The sequence below is a fragment of the Cervus canadensis genome, chromosome 4, assembly GCF_019320065.1.
Source record: "Cervus canadensis isolate Bull #8, Minnesota chromosome 4, ASM1932006v1, whole genome shotgun sequence".
In the NCBI taxonomy this organism is placed as follows: Eukaryota; Metazoa; Chordata; class Mammalia; order Artiodactyla; family Cervidae; genus Cervus; species Cervus canadensis.
In genome coordinates, this window is record NC_057389.1 from 25,661,544 (window position 1) to 25,679,769 (window position 18,226).

Below are 18,226 nucleotides of genomic sequence, written 5' to 3' on the forward strand. Positions count from 1 at the left end.
CTTAACCGGGGGAGTCCCTGGCGTGGATGCAGAAGGTCCAGGCACTGTTAGGAACTTCAGAGGTGGCGGCAGGTGCCAGGGTGTGGCTGCCGTTGTCTCCCTCATCTCTTCCAGCAGAAGGAGCCACCTCTGAGACAGAGAAGAGAGAGAGACAGGAGGCGTGGGGCGAAGAGGGGGAGGCCGGCGGAGGGAGTAAGAAGGAAGGGGCGGGTGGGGGTGCGCGCTGGGCGGGCGGGCGCTCGCGAGGCTGAGGCTCGCACGCACGCCGCCTCTGTTTGTACACAGTGCGCTCCCGGCCGCCGACTCGCTCGCTCCCCGCCAGCTCACGCTTCATTGTTCTCCAAGTCGGCAGCCCAGCCGCCGGCCGCAGAGACCCGAGCCGAGCGCACCGTCTGCGGGTCCGCGGGCGCGGGGGACCCGGCGCCCCGCCCCACCCGCCGCGCCTCGGCCGGGACCCACCCGCCGCAGAGGCTGAGCCCGCCGGCCACTCCTCGGAGCTCGCCCACCTCCCGGCGCCACCGGAGCGCAGGCGAAAGGGGAAGCAACATTCCTCTCTTGGGTCACCCCTCTTTCTCGCTCTCTCCGACAATTTGTTTCGGGAGACGCTGCGGGAAGAAGACATCTTCTTGAATCCTCTAGCGGGGTGGGGTCTGCCGCTGCCCTGCGGTGCCACCTCGGCGACACTACCCTCCGCCAAGACCCCTGACCATCGGGGTCACGTCCGAGAGACGGGATCATGAAGCGCTCGGCAGCTGCTTGGCTCCTGCTTGGGCTCAGCCTCAGCGTTCCTCAGTTCTGCAGAGGTGAGGCAAAGGGCCGGGGGCTGGCGGCAGGACAGGCGCCGAGTCCCCCTGGGAGACCCCGCGAAGGGGGCTGGAGGCGGTCCCGGGGGCGCGCCCGGAGTGGCGAGCCCTGTGGGCGGCCCGGAGGAGGCTGCGCGCCCTATCCTGGGTGCCCAGAAAAAGTGCTTTGCAAAGTCAGAGCGGAGTGTTGGTGGGGCTGAGCTGGGAAGGGGGTGTGGGGTACCCAGATGAGATCTAGGAAAGATGGGGAGGCGGGAGAGAAATTTTGCACAGCTCACGGTCGCCAAGCAAACCCTCCCCAGCCCAGTAGGTGATGCCGGATGCAGGCGCCAGGCGGGGCTTTCGCTGGGGAGCCAGAGAAGCTAGCTCGCCCCGGGCGTGGAGTAGTTGAAAGGGGAAGAGGCTGGAGAACCACCCGGCTGTCCGCCTCCAGGGTGCGGTGCTCTTACTGCCAGGCCCACGCTGAGCAATTTGCAAATCCGAGCCTGGTGCTAGGAGTTTGGGCCGTGGGTGCGGTGGAGACGGGTCTGACAAGTCCCTTCGGCTTGCACCCGTCTCCCCATCCTGGACGTGCTGCATCAATAACAGAAAAACCCCAGGAACCCGCCTCTCCTGTAACCCCAAAGGTCCCGAGCTTTGCTCAGCATTTCCTTCTAGTATAAGCGTAACTCTTGGTAATAAGGAATCGTGCATAGCAAGACAGCCCTGGCGCCCCCGCCCAAGAGCGGAAAAGTTGTAAGAGCTGGTCTGGTGGTGGTTTTCACGACTTGCATGAAATAAACCAGTCTGTTAAAAAAATAAAATAAAATACAAGACTTTGAGGACTCTCCTGCTGAGTTGCGTAGCCGGCTTCCAGGTCCCTGGGAAGGATGGCTTGTCAATACAAGTCGTTCTGGCTCCATCTCCTCTAGCTTTGGGTTGAAGTTGGCTGCCTGGAAAGGGCCAGGGGGAGCAGCAGGGACCCTGGGTGGGTCGTCGGAGGTGGACCCAGAAGGTGAGTCCCTTCTGCGCCCACATATGCGGGCGGCCCCCTCTAAGGGTTCTGTGGGTAATGAAACGGTCCGCAGGCTGCTTCAAGTGGAGAGCTGAGTGCAGCACAGGGTTTAAAATGCTGTGCCTCTCCAAAAAGGTAGCTGGATTAAAACATGCATTGACTCATCCATTTGATATTAGACACTGCATGAATATTGTACACCGTTTATCCGAGCACCCGTCTGTCTGTTTCACAGGAGAATTGTGAACTCTTGGGCTACAATTTGCCCAAGAAGCTGGGTGTTCCTGGCCAGATGCCCTCGATGCCCAGCTAGTAGCTATCCAGGTCGAGCCTTTCCTGGGGGGAGGGGGGCTTCCCTGCTCCCTCCCTTCTTCCCCCAGAATGTGGCTGTTTTCCCCCAGCCTGTAGGCGTGTGTAGGTGTGTGCCTCCCTGGTTTACAACGTGCCCTTCCATTTATCCGGCCGAGGCAGCCACTCCACTGAAGGTGAAGGAATGGTAATGGCTCTGTAGTTGCGCTGCAGAGTCTCTCATCGATATGAAAAAGGCAGTGCTCCAGCTACCGATATTTCTGCTTTCTCTCGTTTCCCGTCCGGATTCCTCCAGCCCTTTGATCCCTTAGCAGGAATGGAAGGGGAACCAGCAGGCACTGCCATCTCCACCTTCCTTCCTTGCCTGCATTCCCACCCCAACCCGAAGAGCACACACTCAGGCACACACGGGCACCTACTCCATGCCAACATCGCCTCCACCGTCAGCCCGGCCCCCGCGTGGAGGCGGAGGGCTGAGTGGGTGGAGGAGGAGAAAGTGCGTCTAGCGTCTGGGGCCGCGCTTGCCTCCCTAGGTCCGGTGCGGGAGACCTGGGGCATCGTGAGTCCGGACTCTCTGTCTCCCAGCTCTGCACCTAAACAGCTTACTCTGCCAGGCAGTCCAACCTTAGTATGTCGCCTGGGCTCTCTTTCTGGCTCCTAGACAATGCTTTGGCACTGTATACTCCACGTTCTTCGGTAGATTTCTCTTTATTCCTGTCAACCTGGGGGAAAGGGATAGAGGGCTGTAGGAAAGAAATGGACTGCTTTCCTTGAGCCCTTTTTGCTACACTTGCATCTCTCTAATTTATTCTCCCTTAGCCCTGCAAAAAGGCAGAGTGCATCTTGCATGACACGCAAACAATTAAACTTTGAGCAAACTTATTGAAGCCAGTGTTAACCATGAGAATTTCCCTTGTGCTGCCCCCACCCCACCTCCCCAGACCTAGTTTGCCTATTGTATACCTTTTATGAATTGGTTCCCTGTGTGGGTTGCAATTTATGTGCATTAATGACTAAGATTTAATAAGGACATGTAATTCTTTGTATTAGTCATTTTTATTTTAAAATTAAACCAATGGATCAGTCAGATTGAATATTTTATTAACTCTTAAATTATTCATCGTTATGGGTTGCTCTAAAAAATCCAATACATGCATACAGTTGCAGCAAGCACGTGATATCTTATGCAATCTGTCCCTGTGCTTGCAGCTTGTGTCTGAAGTCTTTAAGCAAATAGCACTATCTAAAAATGTCTAGACGTGTCCTAAATACTATGAATCATTGGCACTTGCCTTTCCTTTTTTAATCAGTGGTGATTTTTAGTTAATTCTACATGGGGATCAATTAGTACTTGAAAAATCTCACTCCTAGTAAAAACACCCATGCTTCTATAATTACTATAACAGTGTCTTTGCTGAAATAACAGATTTATTTCTGTACTTTTTAAAAAATTATTACACATTAGTGTCTTCATTACCTGATTTACATGCTCATTAATTTTATACTTTAAATGCTAACTTCAGATTCTAAGTGAAACATTTAAAAATAATAATTTTGAAATACTAAATTAAACATAATAACTAAGTGAAGATAAAGTATCCTGCTGTGAGTTTGATACCAGTGCAAAGCCTTGACCTCTGTTATGATACAGAACATATTACCCCACCCCCACCCCCATCCTAAATGATTTTTTTCTGATTATTTTAAAATATTTTCTTAGAGATGAAATGCATTTTGTTTTAAATTTATATGGTTTGGGGAAGACACATAAAATTACAAATTAAGGGTTACAAAAGTGAAAACGGTCTATTCTCCCTACTGTGGTCTTGAACTTACAAAAATCTTCAAAACCAGGCAAATGTCTTTTACATCTAAACTCTTCTCAAAATTAAAACTCTTATTTTTCCCAAATATCTTATCAGTGTTTATATAAAATGTGTATTCAGGATGTAGGGTATTTTTAATAAACATTTTACTAAAACTTGCCTTTAATGCTAGATATATGACTTTTCCTTCTCAGAAAAGGATAACAATGCAAAGGGTTAAAATATATATGACTAAACTAAAGAAGCCTGGTTACTCAAAATCATGACAAAGTACAAATTTGACAATTTTTAGATTCTAAATACGTAGTCCAAACTCTTATTTTCGCTGGTATTAAAGATAAAAATGTTAATTAGGTAATTTATTTTTGAAATTTTTCATCTTTTGAAGGGTTTTGATAATGGGATGGACTGTAATTTTATCACTTGTATCCAGTTGTGAAAACCTGACTGATTTGAGAGTTTCCTAAAGCCTAAGAGGGTTAATTCTGATATTTGTTTATTGAATATACTTGCAGGTGCAAACAGCTTTGAGCATCATTTATGATGTAGTAAGTTCATTATATTCCTTGCCAAATAAAGAAACCCACAAAAAACATGTGGATTTCAGAACTCAATTCAGATCAGATGAGAAACAGCAAATTTTGCAAATATGTAATTAATTGTATGGATTCTCTCATAGCTAATCAGTTTACTCCTATAAGTTTATGTGAGTTCGAGTTTATTCCCCAAATAGTTTGCAAGCTGACTTTAATATGTTTAAAAAAATCATGTAAAACCAAAGCCAAGCTGTTCCTATTATTCAGTTCTTATCTGTGTTTTAAGGAAGATGTCTAGCATGTTTTTGTTTTTTAAGTCACAGCCCTTGTAATGATTACCATCTTTTGGTTAATGAAAGAAACCTGTATTTATATATCAAAACTTAAGTAGTTGGCTATGTGAAATGGATTATTGAAAATTTTCTCATGGCTACATGATAATGCTAGAAATTAAGTACTTAAACTGAATGAACAGCCACTTAATTGTTACTGAAAATATCTCTAAACAGTCTTTGCTTTGTAGGAATTGTTTAAGGGAAAAGTAGACTGGGATGCACTGTGCCCTTGCCAGCAGGTGTCAGGATAATCAATGGAGATATTTTTAAAGGAGGGATGCAGGTTGAGGGGAGTAAAGGAATAAATGCTTATATGCAAATCCACATAAAGTGACTTTCTACTTTCTGTGAAACTGATTTTGTTAGTTTTCATTGCTCCCCTGAGAAAGAGAGGGAACGTGAGTTGTAAGGACCTATTGCTTGTATCACAGGACTTTAACTTGAAGGCAGAGTAGTTCTAATGACCACACAGAAATAAATATATGTCAAGGTTGAACCTTTATTTTTCAGGGGTTTCCTGAGTAACTTACAAGGAAATGCACTTCGAGCTAAGAGGCACTTGTAGTAAAGCAATTATTACTGAAATGTTTGGAATACTTTTAAGCTTACTTTCCATATCCACTGTAAATTTTATACATGGAAATGCTGTTCTGTTGATTTATGTGGATGTATATTCAACTATTTATATGTGCAGATCTATAGTCCTGAAAGACATTACCACTTATTCTTTTTGTCACAGTTTTAAAGTGTATGTTTCCTGTATGTTTAAAGTGTATGCAAGTTTCTCTCTTGCCAAAAGAGAATAAATGACATGATAAAGTTTTATTATTACCTGTTTCAGACAGTTATTGTGTTTCAGGATCTGTCAGTGACTTGACATTGTTTATTTCTAATTGGTCCTTAGTGAATAACCTTTCCTCAAAGGTAGGTTCTAGCATCTGCTGATATAACCCTTAAAACAGTATTAAACAGTGATACAGTATTTAATAACAGTAATACAGTATTTAACAGTATTAAAACAAATTCACCATTGCACCATTTCTGTTATACAAATTCTCTCAGTTTTTTTATGAAGTCACTGATATCATGCCAAGTAGTCTGTCTCCAGTGGTATATCCTTTCTGTGACAGAGACCTTCTCAAATAACTCCTTTCCCAATATTTCTTTGCTGGTTAGCAACTAGTGCACAGCATCCAGTATAAAAATTTGTCATCATTGAAAAGTTGCAAATCTCCAACACATTGTGGCATTTGCAGTTTGCTTTCTTGTGAGGAACAAAAAAAAATAAAAAAATGATCATGTAAAGCTGCTACTACTAACTCCTGAGGTTTAAAACATAAATGGAAATAAATTAGGATCTGAATTATGGAGCAATTCAGGATTTTACACATTGATTTAATCTGAGGGTCCTGCTTAAAACTGTCAAGTAGTTAATAGTTTATATCCACCCCACTTGGAGAGAAGTCTCTTGCTTTAGTTGCAGCACAGAGTTGAGAACGTAGGAGAAAACATCAAAATCTCCTAACCACTTAAAACAGATAATTGCATTTCTGCCTTAAATCATATAGAAGAGTCTATTCTCTTGGTTCCCAGGCTCACTATAAACTGAATCCCCAAATTAAAGGCATATGAGGTAATAAGTCAGGCTTAATCAGAGCAATAAAACATGGCAGCTACTAGACAAAGAGGAGATTGAACAGAGTATATGTAAAAGCAAAGTTTCCTTACAGTGTAAGAAACTAGGAACCTTTATTTGGGATGGGTGAGGGGCTAAGCCTAAAGTCCAAAAGGCTTTACCCTGTCAGAGAATGTAGCCCTAAGTGATGCAGATATGATCTTGTATACTAGGGAAAGACTCACTACCCATATGTTCAACATTTGTGGGGTACAAAGGCACTGAGATGTGTGTATTATTGAAGAGATTTTGTCCAAAATGTTTAAGCTTGAAAACCTGTTTAAAGGTAAAAGAGACATATCTGAAGAATATGCTGGTTTGAAACTTTGTTTCCCATCATTTCAGAGATTATGTTCTTATATATATATATATTATTGCATTTCTCCTAAAGTAATGAATAAAGGTACAAATGATCAAATACTGGACTCAATTTTGTAGCAAAGAAGTAGATATCAGAATGCAGATAAGATGTCCTGCAATTATTTGGTTATATTTTAGAAGAAAATGTACCGCTATCTGTTTTTACCATATGCGTTATGATGATGATAGTAGCCATGTAGGATTTGTTCCACAGAAGATTTAATAGTGCGTGAAGTAGAATGGAGGATTTAAGTTCAAGAATTTAAGTGAAGGCTTTTTAAGTACTAAAGCACTTTTGAATGTGATTGTTACTATGGAGAAAGAAAATTGACTCTAGAGCTAAGCTTTACTCTTTCCATTTTCTAAAACAGGTCTGTATCAAACTGATCAGTCTCTTTAAAAATAATTTACTATAGTGTAACAGTCCATAGATGCAAAGGCCAAAGTTTTAATCTCTTGTTAAATGGTTTTGTGTATGACTGAAAGTAGTCTCTGGATGGGTCAGGACACCATGCATTCTTTTAAATTTATGCTTGGTATTTGATAAAGGCATGTATTTTGGGAATGCACAATATTCCTCTTCTTGTATTGAGGTTAGGATGACCATTTACATTTTACTGCCACTGGAGATTTTGTGAACACAGCCCAAGTCAAATAGGCTTATGACTCTTGAGCAGAGAAGACTGGAACAGTCAAGTGGGAACACTGAAGAATATTTTTATTGGAAATATTTTGCGAAAACCCTCTCAGTAGTGTAGAGCAGTCTCCCATTTATAGGCACCAATCTTATCTGTGCTCACATCTCTAATACCCTTTTCTTCTCACATGTTTGGCTCCAAATATTAATTGAATTCTAATATTCTCCACACAGTCTTTCCTATTTTTTTATTCATCTTTTTTCTTTCATGACTGTTTAAGCATCTTGCTAGATAAATTAACAAGGGACATTTGATTTTTTTCTTTAGTTAGTAAATCTAACATTTATTTAATACTTGTTATGTGCTCCCATGTTCTAAGTACCATCTTTGATTCTCACAAGGATTCTATGAAGCGAGTCATATTATTATTTACATATGAATGAGAAAACAGAGAGAGAGGTTAAATTATTTCTCAAATAAACAATCTACTAAGTATCTCATCAGAAATAGAACCAGTTTAAATCTAGAGCCTGCTTTCTTAAATACTGGGCTATGCTGTATTTCAATACGCCACACATCCTATATGTCATGGAGAGATTTTGTTAAATGATTTTCTTTTTTGTAGAACACACACATCATGTCCAGTTTCTGTTTAACTGGTGGATATTGTGAAAGGGACAAATTATGTTTACTTTCTTAGGACAATTTTTTTTAAATTTTCAAATTTAATTTGGTAAAGCATCAGTACATCTTTTCATCTTCAGAAATAAAGGTTGGTGTATACTTGGTCAGAAGGGGTTAATATGTCTTTCAGACAAATGCATCAGTCATATGAATAGGGAAGACAGGAATTAAAGAGAAGTTGAGAAGTGATTGACAATGCATTTTCTTCAAAATCTTGCCATTCAGTTTTACTTCAACTTGACTTTTATAATTTACTTGGTTTTCTAGGATTCCACTTCTCCACTGTTGCTCAGTTTGATATGGTAAGAGTATGCTTTCCCTGTAATTTTCATATATGTCACGCAGGACAAAATGATTTTAAAGGTTAACAGATACTTAATGTAGGACATAGAGATTTTAGAGGTTAACTAGGTTTTCATTTCTGCAGTTTAATGAAGGTATTTTATTTGCTTTACATGCTATTCTCATTTAATTTTATTTTTGTGTAATCCCATTAAGAAATTGTAGCCAAACAAAAGCACCAAATGGTCTCAAACCCTATCAGCTAGAAAATTATACTTTCTGATTTCTTTTGAGTTATTTAACCAAAATATGATTCACATTTTAAAACTGGAATTGTATTTGCTTTAAATATTTTACAAAATAATGAAAATTACATCATCCAATATGAGATCACTTTGTTAATATCTTGTTCTGTACATATGTACAGTATGTTATAGTTGAAATGAACCATTCATGATTTACTTTTATGTTTATTGCCCTAAAATAATAACAATAAAACAATAGTTTAAATTTCATAAGCATTTCCTGTATCTATTCTAGGGGACATAAGCAGAACATTCTTAATGTCATTTAATGGATAAGGAGCGTGAGGTTTGAGAAAGTCAATTCACGTACATTCAACATGTCTTGTAATTCAGGCAGCCAATAATAGAGTTTGAACTTGATTCTCTGTGTTCTGATTCCAACTTATATATTTTTTTAAATCTTTTCTGCTATCCCATTTCGCTCGAGGTAGTTATAGTTGGTGTTTTTTATTTTTTGTTTTTTCCTCAGCTCTTAAACTCACAAGATGAGAAGGAGGAGTTGTACTACTTGCTTTTGCAGAAACTATTCTTACTGCCTCTCAGTACAACATTAGCACTTCCTTTCCATCAGTATATAACACTTCCTTCTCTCTTTGGAGCCAATTACTGACCATGACAACATCCTGAACTTCCTCAAAGGCTTTTTCTCTATCATTTGCCCCCCATAAGCTTGTGACTCTTAACATTCTAGTTCTAAACTTCCTGGAAGTTCCCAACACTAAATATTCCCATCTCCATTTTTAGGTACCTGCTGGCTCTTGAAACCATCGTCCATGTCTATTCCTGTATTTTTCCTATTGCTTTCTTTATTTCTAAGTATCTCCTCCGATATGCTGCCATTTTCTGTTCCCAGATCATTCCTCAGCTTAAACTGCACAACCTCAGAGAATCTTTCTGATAGCTTTCTCCAAGTAACTGAGGCTTTAGCACACACATGCACACACACACACACACAGAGTATATTCCTGTCAATTTCTATTATCTGATCTTTTCTGAAATTATAGCATTTTTCAAAAATCATATAATCACTTGCTTGTTAGCTTATTTGTTTTTCTCTCGTTTGTAATGTATTCTTGCAAGCTTCATGGGGGTGGAAGAATATTAATGTGTATGAAAAGTGACACTGAAGTCGCTTAGTCGTGTCTGACCCTTTGGGACCACTTGGGCTGTAGCCTGCCAGGCCCCTCCATCCATGGGATTTTCCAGGCAAGAATACTGGAGTGGTTTGTCATTTCCTTCTCCAGGGGATCGTCCCGACCCAGGAATCGAACCCAGGTCTCCCACACTGCAGGCAGACTCTTTACCATCTGAGCCACCAGGGAAGCTATTAATGTGTATATCCACCTGCAAATATGATGCCTTGTATAGAGTAGGTACTCAATATTTGTTGCCTGAATGGCGTACATGAATGAGTGAAAAATATGGATGAAAAACAATTCGGCTCATATATAAATCTTTCACTGGTTTAAAAAAAAAGTGTTCCTTTGATAGACCCATTAGCTCATTTAATAAATTCTTATCTACTTGACGCACGGATGCAGTGACGTGTGATTTGTGACACAAGTGATACATTCTTAGAAAGCAATAAATAAGTAGTGGCAAACGCTGAGAGCTGACTAAATAAATTACCTACTTGTTTCCACAGCTGTCTAACTTATAAACACTTTAAAATCAAGATTTGGGTTTTACCTTAAATTATCAAATTGCAATAACATAGTCATTGAATATGGAAGATAGTAAGCTTCAGACTGTCATTTTATTATCAAAAGTTGACAAGAAAAGTATGTGCAACAAAGGCAAAACACTTGGTGTTTTTGCTTGTCAGGTGAAGAAGCTGCAGGTAGCCCTTTCATCTGCTAATTGCCCAGTATCCTGGCGATCACTCCCATGAGCTCTACCAGCAATGACTTTCCTCCAAACCTATCTCCTTTTCCTCATCCCACCACACAGTGATACCTGTGAACCCAGATGTACTTGGCAGAGAGGAAAAGACAGCCTGGGTGCTGTGTCTGCCCAGGAGCCCAGAGCCTCTGAAATAGCTCTGTTTAGAGTTGCTTGTGTCATGACAATCTTTATGTCAGCGCAAACTGCTCTTTATTCATCTTCGGGCAACTATACTTCTGCCTCTCTTAAATGCCTCAGTGGTTCTGAAACAGTTTGTATGCTTGTGACCCCAGGAATTGTGTGATTTCCACTGCCAGTCTCAAAGCTCTGAAAATGGCATATATGTCTATAAAAGATATAATGGCAAAGGATTATGTAGAATAAAATTTATAAAATCTATTGCTTTGCTCCTTTTTATGTGATACGAAAGACACTTTGGCTGTTTTTGTTTGTTTTTTGAGGGGCAGTTAACTCCTTATCTTGGTTTTGAAGTTTTAATTATCTTTGAACTTAAAAGTATATGTTCATTGAAGAAAAGTTTTAATGGTGACACTTTAGTGTATATTTAGAAACTTGTTTCAATAAATATCAAATTACTAGTTTTATGATTTATTCAGTAACTTTATTGAGTAGCAGTGGACACCAAGAACTGTTCTGGGTGTTGGAATTACAGATAGTGAACAAAAATTCCTGTTCACTAGAGCTTACGTTCTAATGGAGAGAAACAGAGAATCAGCTAAGGAAATTGTCTTGGAGGTTAGAAGGAGGTGGTACGTATTTCAACAGTGAATTTCATTTTTATGTAGGGCATTTATGTCAAGCCTGACTTCAAAGATATTAAAAGAAGTGACTTATATCTTGCAAGTATCATCTCAAGTTTCATTTGTCTTTATATTTATTATGTTTATTATGCAAAAGTCAAAGCAAGTTTATTTTGTAAAATATGTTTTATTTTCCTTTATGAATTCTGCTTTTGTTATCATATTTAAATGTGTATGAATTGCCATTTGTTTCCCCACCAACGGTTATCTGTGTGTTCCAACATGACTTAAAACAGCTGTTGGAAAATGAAGCATGTATTATACTAAATGATAGTATATATTTGCATCAGTTCAGAGACATATTTACTCGGTTGCTTCTCCATTAATGTGACAGTGGCACATGGTTTTAGTTATTGTAGCTTTGTAATATGTTTGTGCCACTGTGTATAATTATTTAGAAGTATATCTGAATATGGTCTAGCAATATTTTAGTTGGGATGTTTACATCTATTTTTATAAGTTTTATTTTGAGCTGTATTTACCCAGCTTGGTTTTGGGGCACTAGTAGATAGGCAGAATTAAGGGAGACTTCTGTCTGGTGGAGGGAATTTTCTGTTTCTTGAAGTTTTGACATAACTCATATACTAGGCTGTCTGACCTGTTTTTTGAGTACAATATTTTCTAATTTATTCACATATATACATTGAAATGTTTGCAAAAATTCTGTTTTGTTCATGCAAATGCAGAGACCTAAAAAGTTACATAATTCTCTCACCCTCCTGACAAAATTGCCACCTCCAAAGGAATCAGGGTCATCTTTTCTTCTGCTGTGTTTTGCTACCTAAAACTTCAACTTCTTCCAGTCCTAATGTCAGACCACAAAAATAGCTTAATAAAAATTTCCTTAAGAATAGTAGTAGTGACACTATTTAAAATATTTTAGCTAGTGTTATTAAATTGTTTTATTAAAGAAATATGCTTTATTTTGCTTTTAAAAAGGCTCATTTTCAAAATTATATGTGGATCATAAACCTCAGCTTAATTTTGAATTAGCAGTTTATTGATTATACTTTTCAATACAAGAATTAACTTAGATTTCAATACCAAAGTACAATCACATTATTGGAATTTTCCCCCTAGTAACTGTAAATGTTTATATTAAATGTATGTAAACTTTTAATCCTTTATTATAAAGGAAAGCATTAAAGAAGTTAGAAGAATAAAAGCCCCAATGAATGACTTCTTTAGTTCATAGTAGAGTTCACATGGTGATTACTTTAAAAATAAAATATATTCAGAAGTCAATTTTACAAATAGGAAAACAAAAATAAGCAAAATTGTTGCTAGAAATAATTTCTGTATGTTCTTTGGCAAGTGGTATAGATCAGTTTGAAGTAACATTTCTTTTTTATTTTAAGTGGATTATTTAGTTTTGTGTTCTTCATAATTCAAGATTACTTTGAAATATTAAATGTTATTACAGCAGCTGCATAGTTTACCAATCTAGGGTTGGAGTTTTCAGATTGCTGATATAACTTTAATTGGGACTGTGTTATAAATTCAGTCAATTGACTTTGGGATAGGAAGAGGCATGAAGAACTCTTCCAGGATCAATTGTTTTTGAGAGCAGTTATTAAGAGCAAAGCTTAGCCCAGGCAACTGGAGCATGCAAAGTTTAATGATGACTTCTTGGACTCATTTATGTTGGTATATCAGTCTGAAAGTATGCATTTTAATATGTAACTGCATTGTAGAAAACTTAATATTTATGTCATTTGGCAATATGAGGAATATAAACCATCACTCCGTAACGTTTATTAGGTGTAGCTTGGATCAACCCTTTCTTTTTCCAGAAGTCATAGGAAAATACTAACTCTGAGGAAGATACAATTTAACAATTTAGAGCTTATTCACATGGTTCGCTGGTTCCCTGACTCATACAAAAGGAAATTAAAGTAAAATGAATTGATGAATAATTTGGTTGCTCTCCAGGAATTTAAACACTGTTGTTTCTTTTGTTGGAGTAATAATCATGGTATGTAGTAAAGCAACAAGGTATTATTGATATATGCTTTTAAAGCTGATAATCCAGAAATTAAATGGAAGCCACTCCAGGAAACCTCCTGATACATGTTTATAGTTAATACTTAATTCTTTTGGCATTACTGCTCACTTGGGAAGTTGGCTTATATATATCCTACATTAAGTTCATTTTGTTATGTATCTACATAGGCTTGTTATTGTAGGATGTTGTTACTCAGACCTGCTGCTATGGAGCAACATACAGAAAACTCTTGTATAACCAGAGTATTTGTGACTTCCAGTTTAGGTTATTAGACTTATTATGTTGGGAGGGTCAATGTTGGTTCTTTGGGTTTATGAAAATTGCTGATATATTTGCAGTAACAGTGTTTAAGTGTTAGTTGCTCAGTCATGTCTAACTCTTTGTGACCCCATGGACTGTAGCCCACCAGGCTCTTCTGTCCATGAGATTCTTCAGGCAAGAATAAGGGATCTTCTGACCCAGGGATCTAACCCAGGTCTCTCGCATTGCAGGCAGATTCGTGACCATATGAGCCGCCAGAAAGGTACTATAAATTTTAGAGGCATTTTGATATGCAGAAAAGCATAACAACCTGAAGTGTCTGGTTCAGTGAATTTTCAAGATTGTATGTGCCCATTTAATCACTAACTAAAACATGATATAGACTGTTTCCATAATCCTAGAAAATTCTCCCATGCTATAAGTCCAACCAAATTCCATCCTTACCTGCCTCTCTCCAACATCTGTATTTTATTTCTGTCACCATAGATTAACTTTGTCTGATTTGGGACTTCAAACCATTGTTAGGAGAGAAAGAGAGAGTGACTGAGAGAGAGAGAGGAAGTCCTTCTTTTTCTTGAATATTTCATACATTTATAGCACAATTTGTTCTTTAGTTGTTGGACAATTGAGTTGTCTGCTGTTTTTAGCTATTATGCATAAGGTAATCTGAAAATATTATACACTTTTTTTATAGACATGAATTTCATTTCTCTAGGATGAATACCTAGGAATAGAATTGTTGAGTCATAGGCTAATATGTTTAACTTGATGAAACCTACTTGACAGATATCTAAAGTGCTTATATCATTTTGCTCTCCCATATGTGTTTAGGGTCCAATTATTCCCATGTCCTCACCAAAATTTGTTCTACAGTTGACGAACAATGAAAGGTTTATGGTCATTAACTCTCCACCTAAAAGTGACCCTCACAGTTTAAACTCCTGTTGTTCAAGGGTCAACTGTATTATTCTTTTGATTGTAGCTATTCTAGTTGATATGAAATAGTATCTCACTACATTTTAAATTTGCATTTCTTAATGACTTAGGATTTGAGGACATATGAGTTTCTTGACATTCATATATCTTTTGCAAACTGTCCAGTATTTTGCAAATACTACTTTTTGTTGTTGTTTGGGAATTTTAAAGTTGATCTGTAGAAGTTCTGTATATATCCTGGATATATTACTTTGCAATATATATATATATATTATGTATATATATATATATATATCTCAAATGTTTTTCTTAGCCTGCAACTTCATAGTCATTTCTTAATAGTTCTTGATGTAGAACTTACTGATTTTGATGAAGTGCACTTTATCAACATTTTTATTTTAGAGTGTTTCTAATGTTCTAAAAGGTCTTTGCCTGGTCAAGTGTCACAAATATATTGTTTTATTTTTTTCCCTCTAGAAATCTCATATTTCTGATTTTTATATTTAGTGTTATTATCCTTCTTAAGTTAATTTTTGTATGTATCATGAGGTATAGATTGAAGTTTATTTTCCATAGAGAGATCAATTATCTTAATTTGTTGGAAAGACTGCTTTCTCCTTTGAATTGACTTGGTGCATTAGTTGTGTCTATTCTGTGTCTTTAATTTCTTTATCTTTACATCACTACCAGGTTGCCTTGATTACTTTAGCTATGTAGTAAGGCTTGAATTTATGTAATTCTTCTAAATTTACTTTGTATCTAAATTTTAGGATTGTCAATTTCTTCAAAAAAGCTTGCTGGGATTTTGATTAAAATTGCATTAAATTTGTAGATTGCCTTGACAAGAAGGGACATATTAACAATATTATATCTTCCAACCAATTACAATGTTTTATTTGTTCATTCATATATCTGTGTGGATCCATATTTAACAAAAGGACTCATTCATTTTACTGTTGTAAGGTTTTATAAAATAGAAAGCATTTTTACATTGATGACTCATGCTTACTTTGTTCTAAAATGGAAATTAAGTATTAAAAGTGGAACTCATTCAGCACCATAGTAAGCTTCACAGTACTTACAAAAGCACTTTGCACGTAGAATACACTGTATAGACAAATTGAAAACCATTTTGTTAATACTTGTATAACATGACTATGCTGTTGGGAGAAAAACCAGCCTTCCCAATAATGAAGTCTTTTTTAAAACTAAAGTGTATAAATATGCAAGTTTCCAGAAAAATAAACTGAGATTCATAGCATTACACCAGTTTAAAGCTCAAAAAACAAAACCTTTAAAACACTGAATAGTTGATGACATCAGAGAAGGTGAGAGTACCTGGGATAATTTTATTCTCCTAGAAATAAAGATTGCACTTTGGCCACCTTGGTTAAGTAAGTGCTTCTTCTATTTATAAAGATAATGGTAGTTTTAGTTATTTATAGCTTTATACAGAATAGTCAGGTTCCCAAGGCAGGAAGCTATTGTGGAGAGGCTTCATCCTGCTTTAGAAGCTTTAAAATTGTGTGTGTGTGTTGATGACCTTGTGCTAGAGGGGTGTTATCACCAGAAAGCTTTTGCTTTGACTGAATCTCTTGAACCAAGTCCAAACTAATGTGATTTTCTTTGAAACAAGTTAAGCAAAACCCATCAACTGTCTGTCTTTTCTATCACCACTTGTTTTGCAGAACTGACTTCGGAAAGTGGACCAAAGCTATACTGAAAGGCAAGATACATGATTTTGAGTCCCTCACTGTTGTTACTTTTCCAGCACATTTGAAAATATTTATATGTTAATATGGCATCTAGAACATTTTATGAGAAAAATATTCCTAGAACAATCTTGCTATATAACTGTAAGCCACTCCCCAAGTAAATTTTTTGTTGCTTTATATGATAATTAAATGCTAGACTGAGTTATTGGAAAAGGGATTGCATTCTTCTTGCTTGAGAGGCCATTTTTAGAAGGGGATTTATATCCAGTCTCCTCCCATGATTTAGATATACCAATATGGGTACAGTGAAATAAAAAATTTTTTTTAAAAGACTACCTTTTGCTGTGTGGATCTGTGATAAAATTCCTCAGATCTTTACCAAGCCCTGCTTTGAAATTTGCTAAGGTATCTTTTCCTTTCAGTGTTTACTGAGGTTCTCATTTAGGTAATTATGATTCTGGAGGTTATAACCTACACAAGTGATGGCACTGCTTATTCCTTCTTTACTAATTTAATAGGAAATGACTGATAAAGGGCATTCGATTTATCTACTCACTTCACATTAAGAGATACTTTTGAGGGCAGTGAATTTATTCCCAGGCTTCAAACACCTTGGCTTTAATTTATCAAACTTCAGTTGTAAGTAAATTAGCAGGGTTCCTACTGAAATAATTGAATTCGGGGAAGGTTGTACAAATAGTTGTTCTTATAGTTTCTCACACATTTCTGTAGGGTCCAAACTGTTGGAAAGCAATTAGAGTCTGAATTACTCAGTTACACCTGTAACACCTGTTCTTTGACCTTATAAAATCTTGCCTTTTCCCTCTATTAACCCTCATCTTGCCTTCCCTTACATTTCAATTCAGTTTATATCATTTTGCCTCTTATGTGACATGTGAATCTTCAACTCACCCAGGTCTTGAGTTGCTTTGACTCGGTGTTCATTCAGGCTTTAGTTCAGTTCAGTCGCTCAGTCGTGTCCGACTCTTTGTGACCCCATGAACTGCAGCACTCCTGGCCTCCCTGTCCATCACCAACTCCCGGAGTCCACCCAAACCCATGTCCATTGAGTCAGTGATGCCATCCAACCATCTCATCCTCTGTCGTCCCCTTTGCCTCCTGCCTTCCATCTTTCCCAGCATTAGGGTCTTTTCTTTCCTTTTTTTTTTTTTTTTATTAGTTGGAGGCTAATTACTTCACAACATTTCAGTGGGTTTTGTCATACATTGATATGAATCAGCCATAGATTTACACGTATTCCCCATCCCGATCCCCCCTCCCACCTCCCTCTCCACCCGATTCCTCTGGGTCTTCCCAGTGCACCAGGCCCGAGCACTTGTCTCATGCATCCCACCTGGGCTGGTGATCTGTTTCACCATAGATAGTATACATGCTGTTCTTTTGAACATCCCACCCTCACCTTCTCCCACAGACGTTCAAAAGTCTGTTCTGTACTTCTGTTGTCTCTTTTTCTGTTTTGCATATCAGGGTTATCGTTTACCATCTTTTCTAAAATTCCATATATAGTTTAGTATTGCTGTTAATGTCTTTATCTTTCGGCCATTACTTCACTCTGTATAAGGGCTCCCAGTTTTCATCCATCTCATTAGGACTGATTCAAATGAATTCTTTTTAACGGGCTGAGATAAAATTCCATGGTGTATTACTGTACCACAGCTTCCTATATCCATTCATCTGCTGATGGGCACTAGGGTTGCTTCCATGTCTGGCGATTATAAAACAGTGCTGCGCATGAAACATTGGGGTGCACGTGTCTCTTTCAGATCTGTTTCCTCCAGTGTCGTATGCCCAGAGTAGGGATTGCTGTCATATGGCAGGGTCTATTTCCAGTTTTTA

At 38.3% G+C, this 18,226-nt stretch overlaps 1 protein-coding gene across 2 annotated transcripts in view; it reads left to right on the forward strand.

Moving 5' to 3' along the window:
* Positions 1-681: 681 nt before the first annotated feature.
* Positions 682-18,226, forward strand: part of EDIL3 (EGF like repeats and discoidin domains 3) — a 541,530-nt gene continuing 523,985 nt past the window's right edge. For both annotated transcript variants that reach the window (XM_043464715.1, XM_043464716.1), the window contains exon 1: positions 682-803. In XM_043464715.1, coding sequence (XP_043320650.1) covers positions 737-803 — 67 coding nt within the window. In that variant the 5' untranslated portion in view covers positions 682-736. The remainder of the gene's footprint in view (positions 804-18,226) is intronic.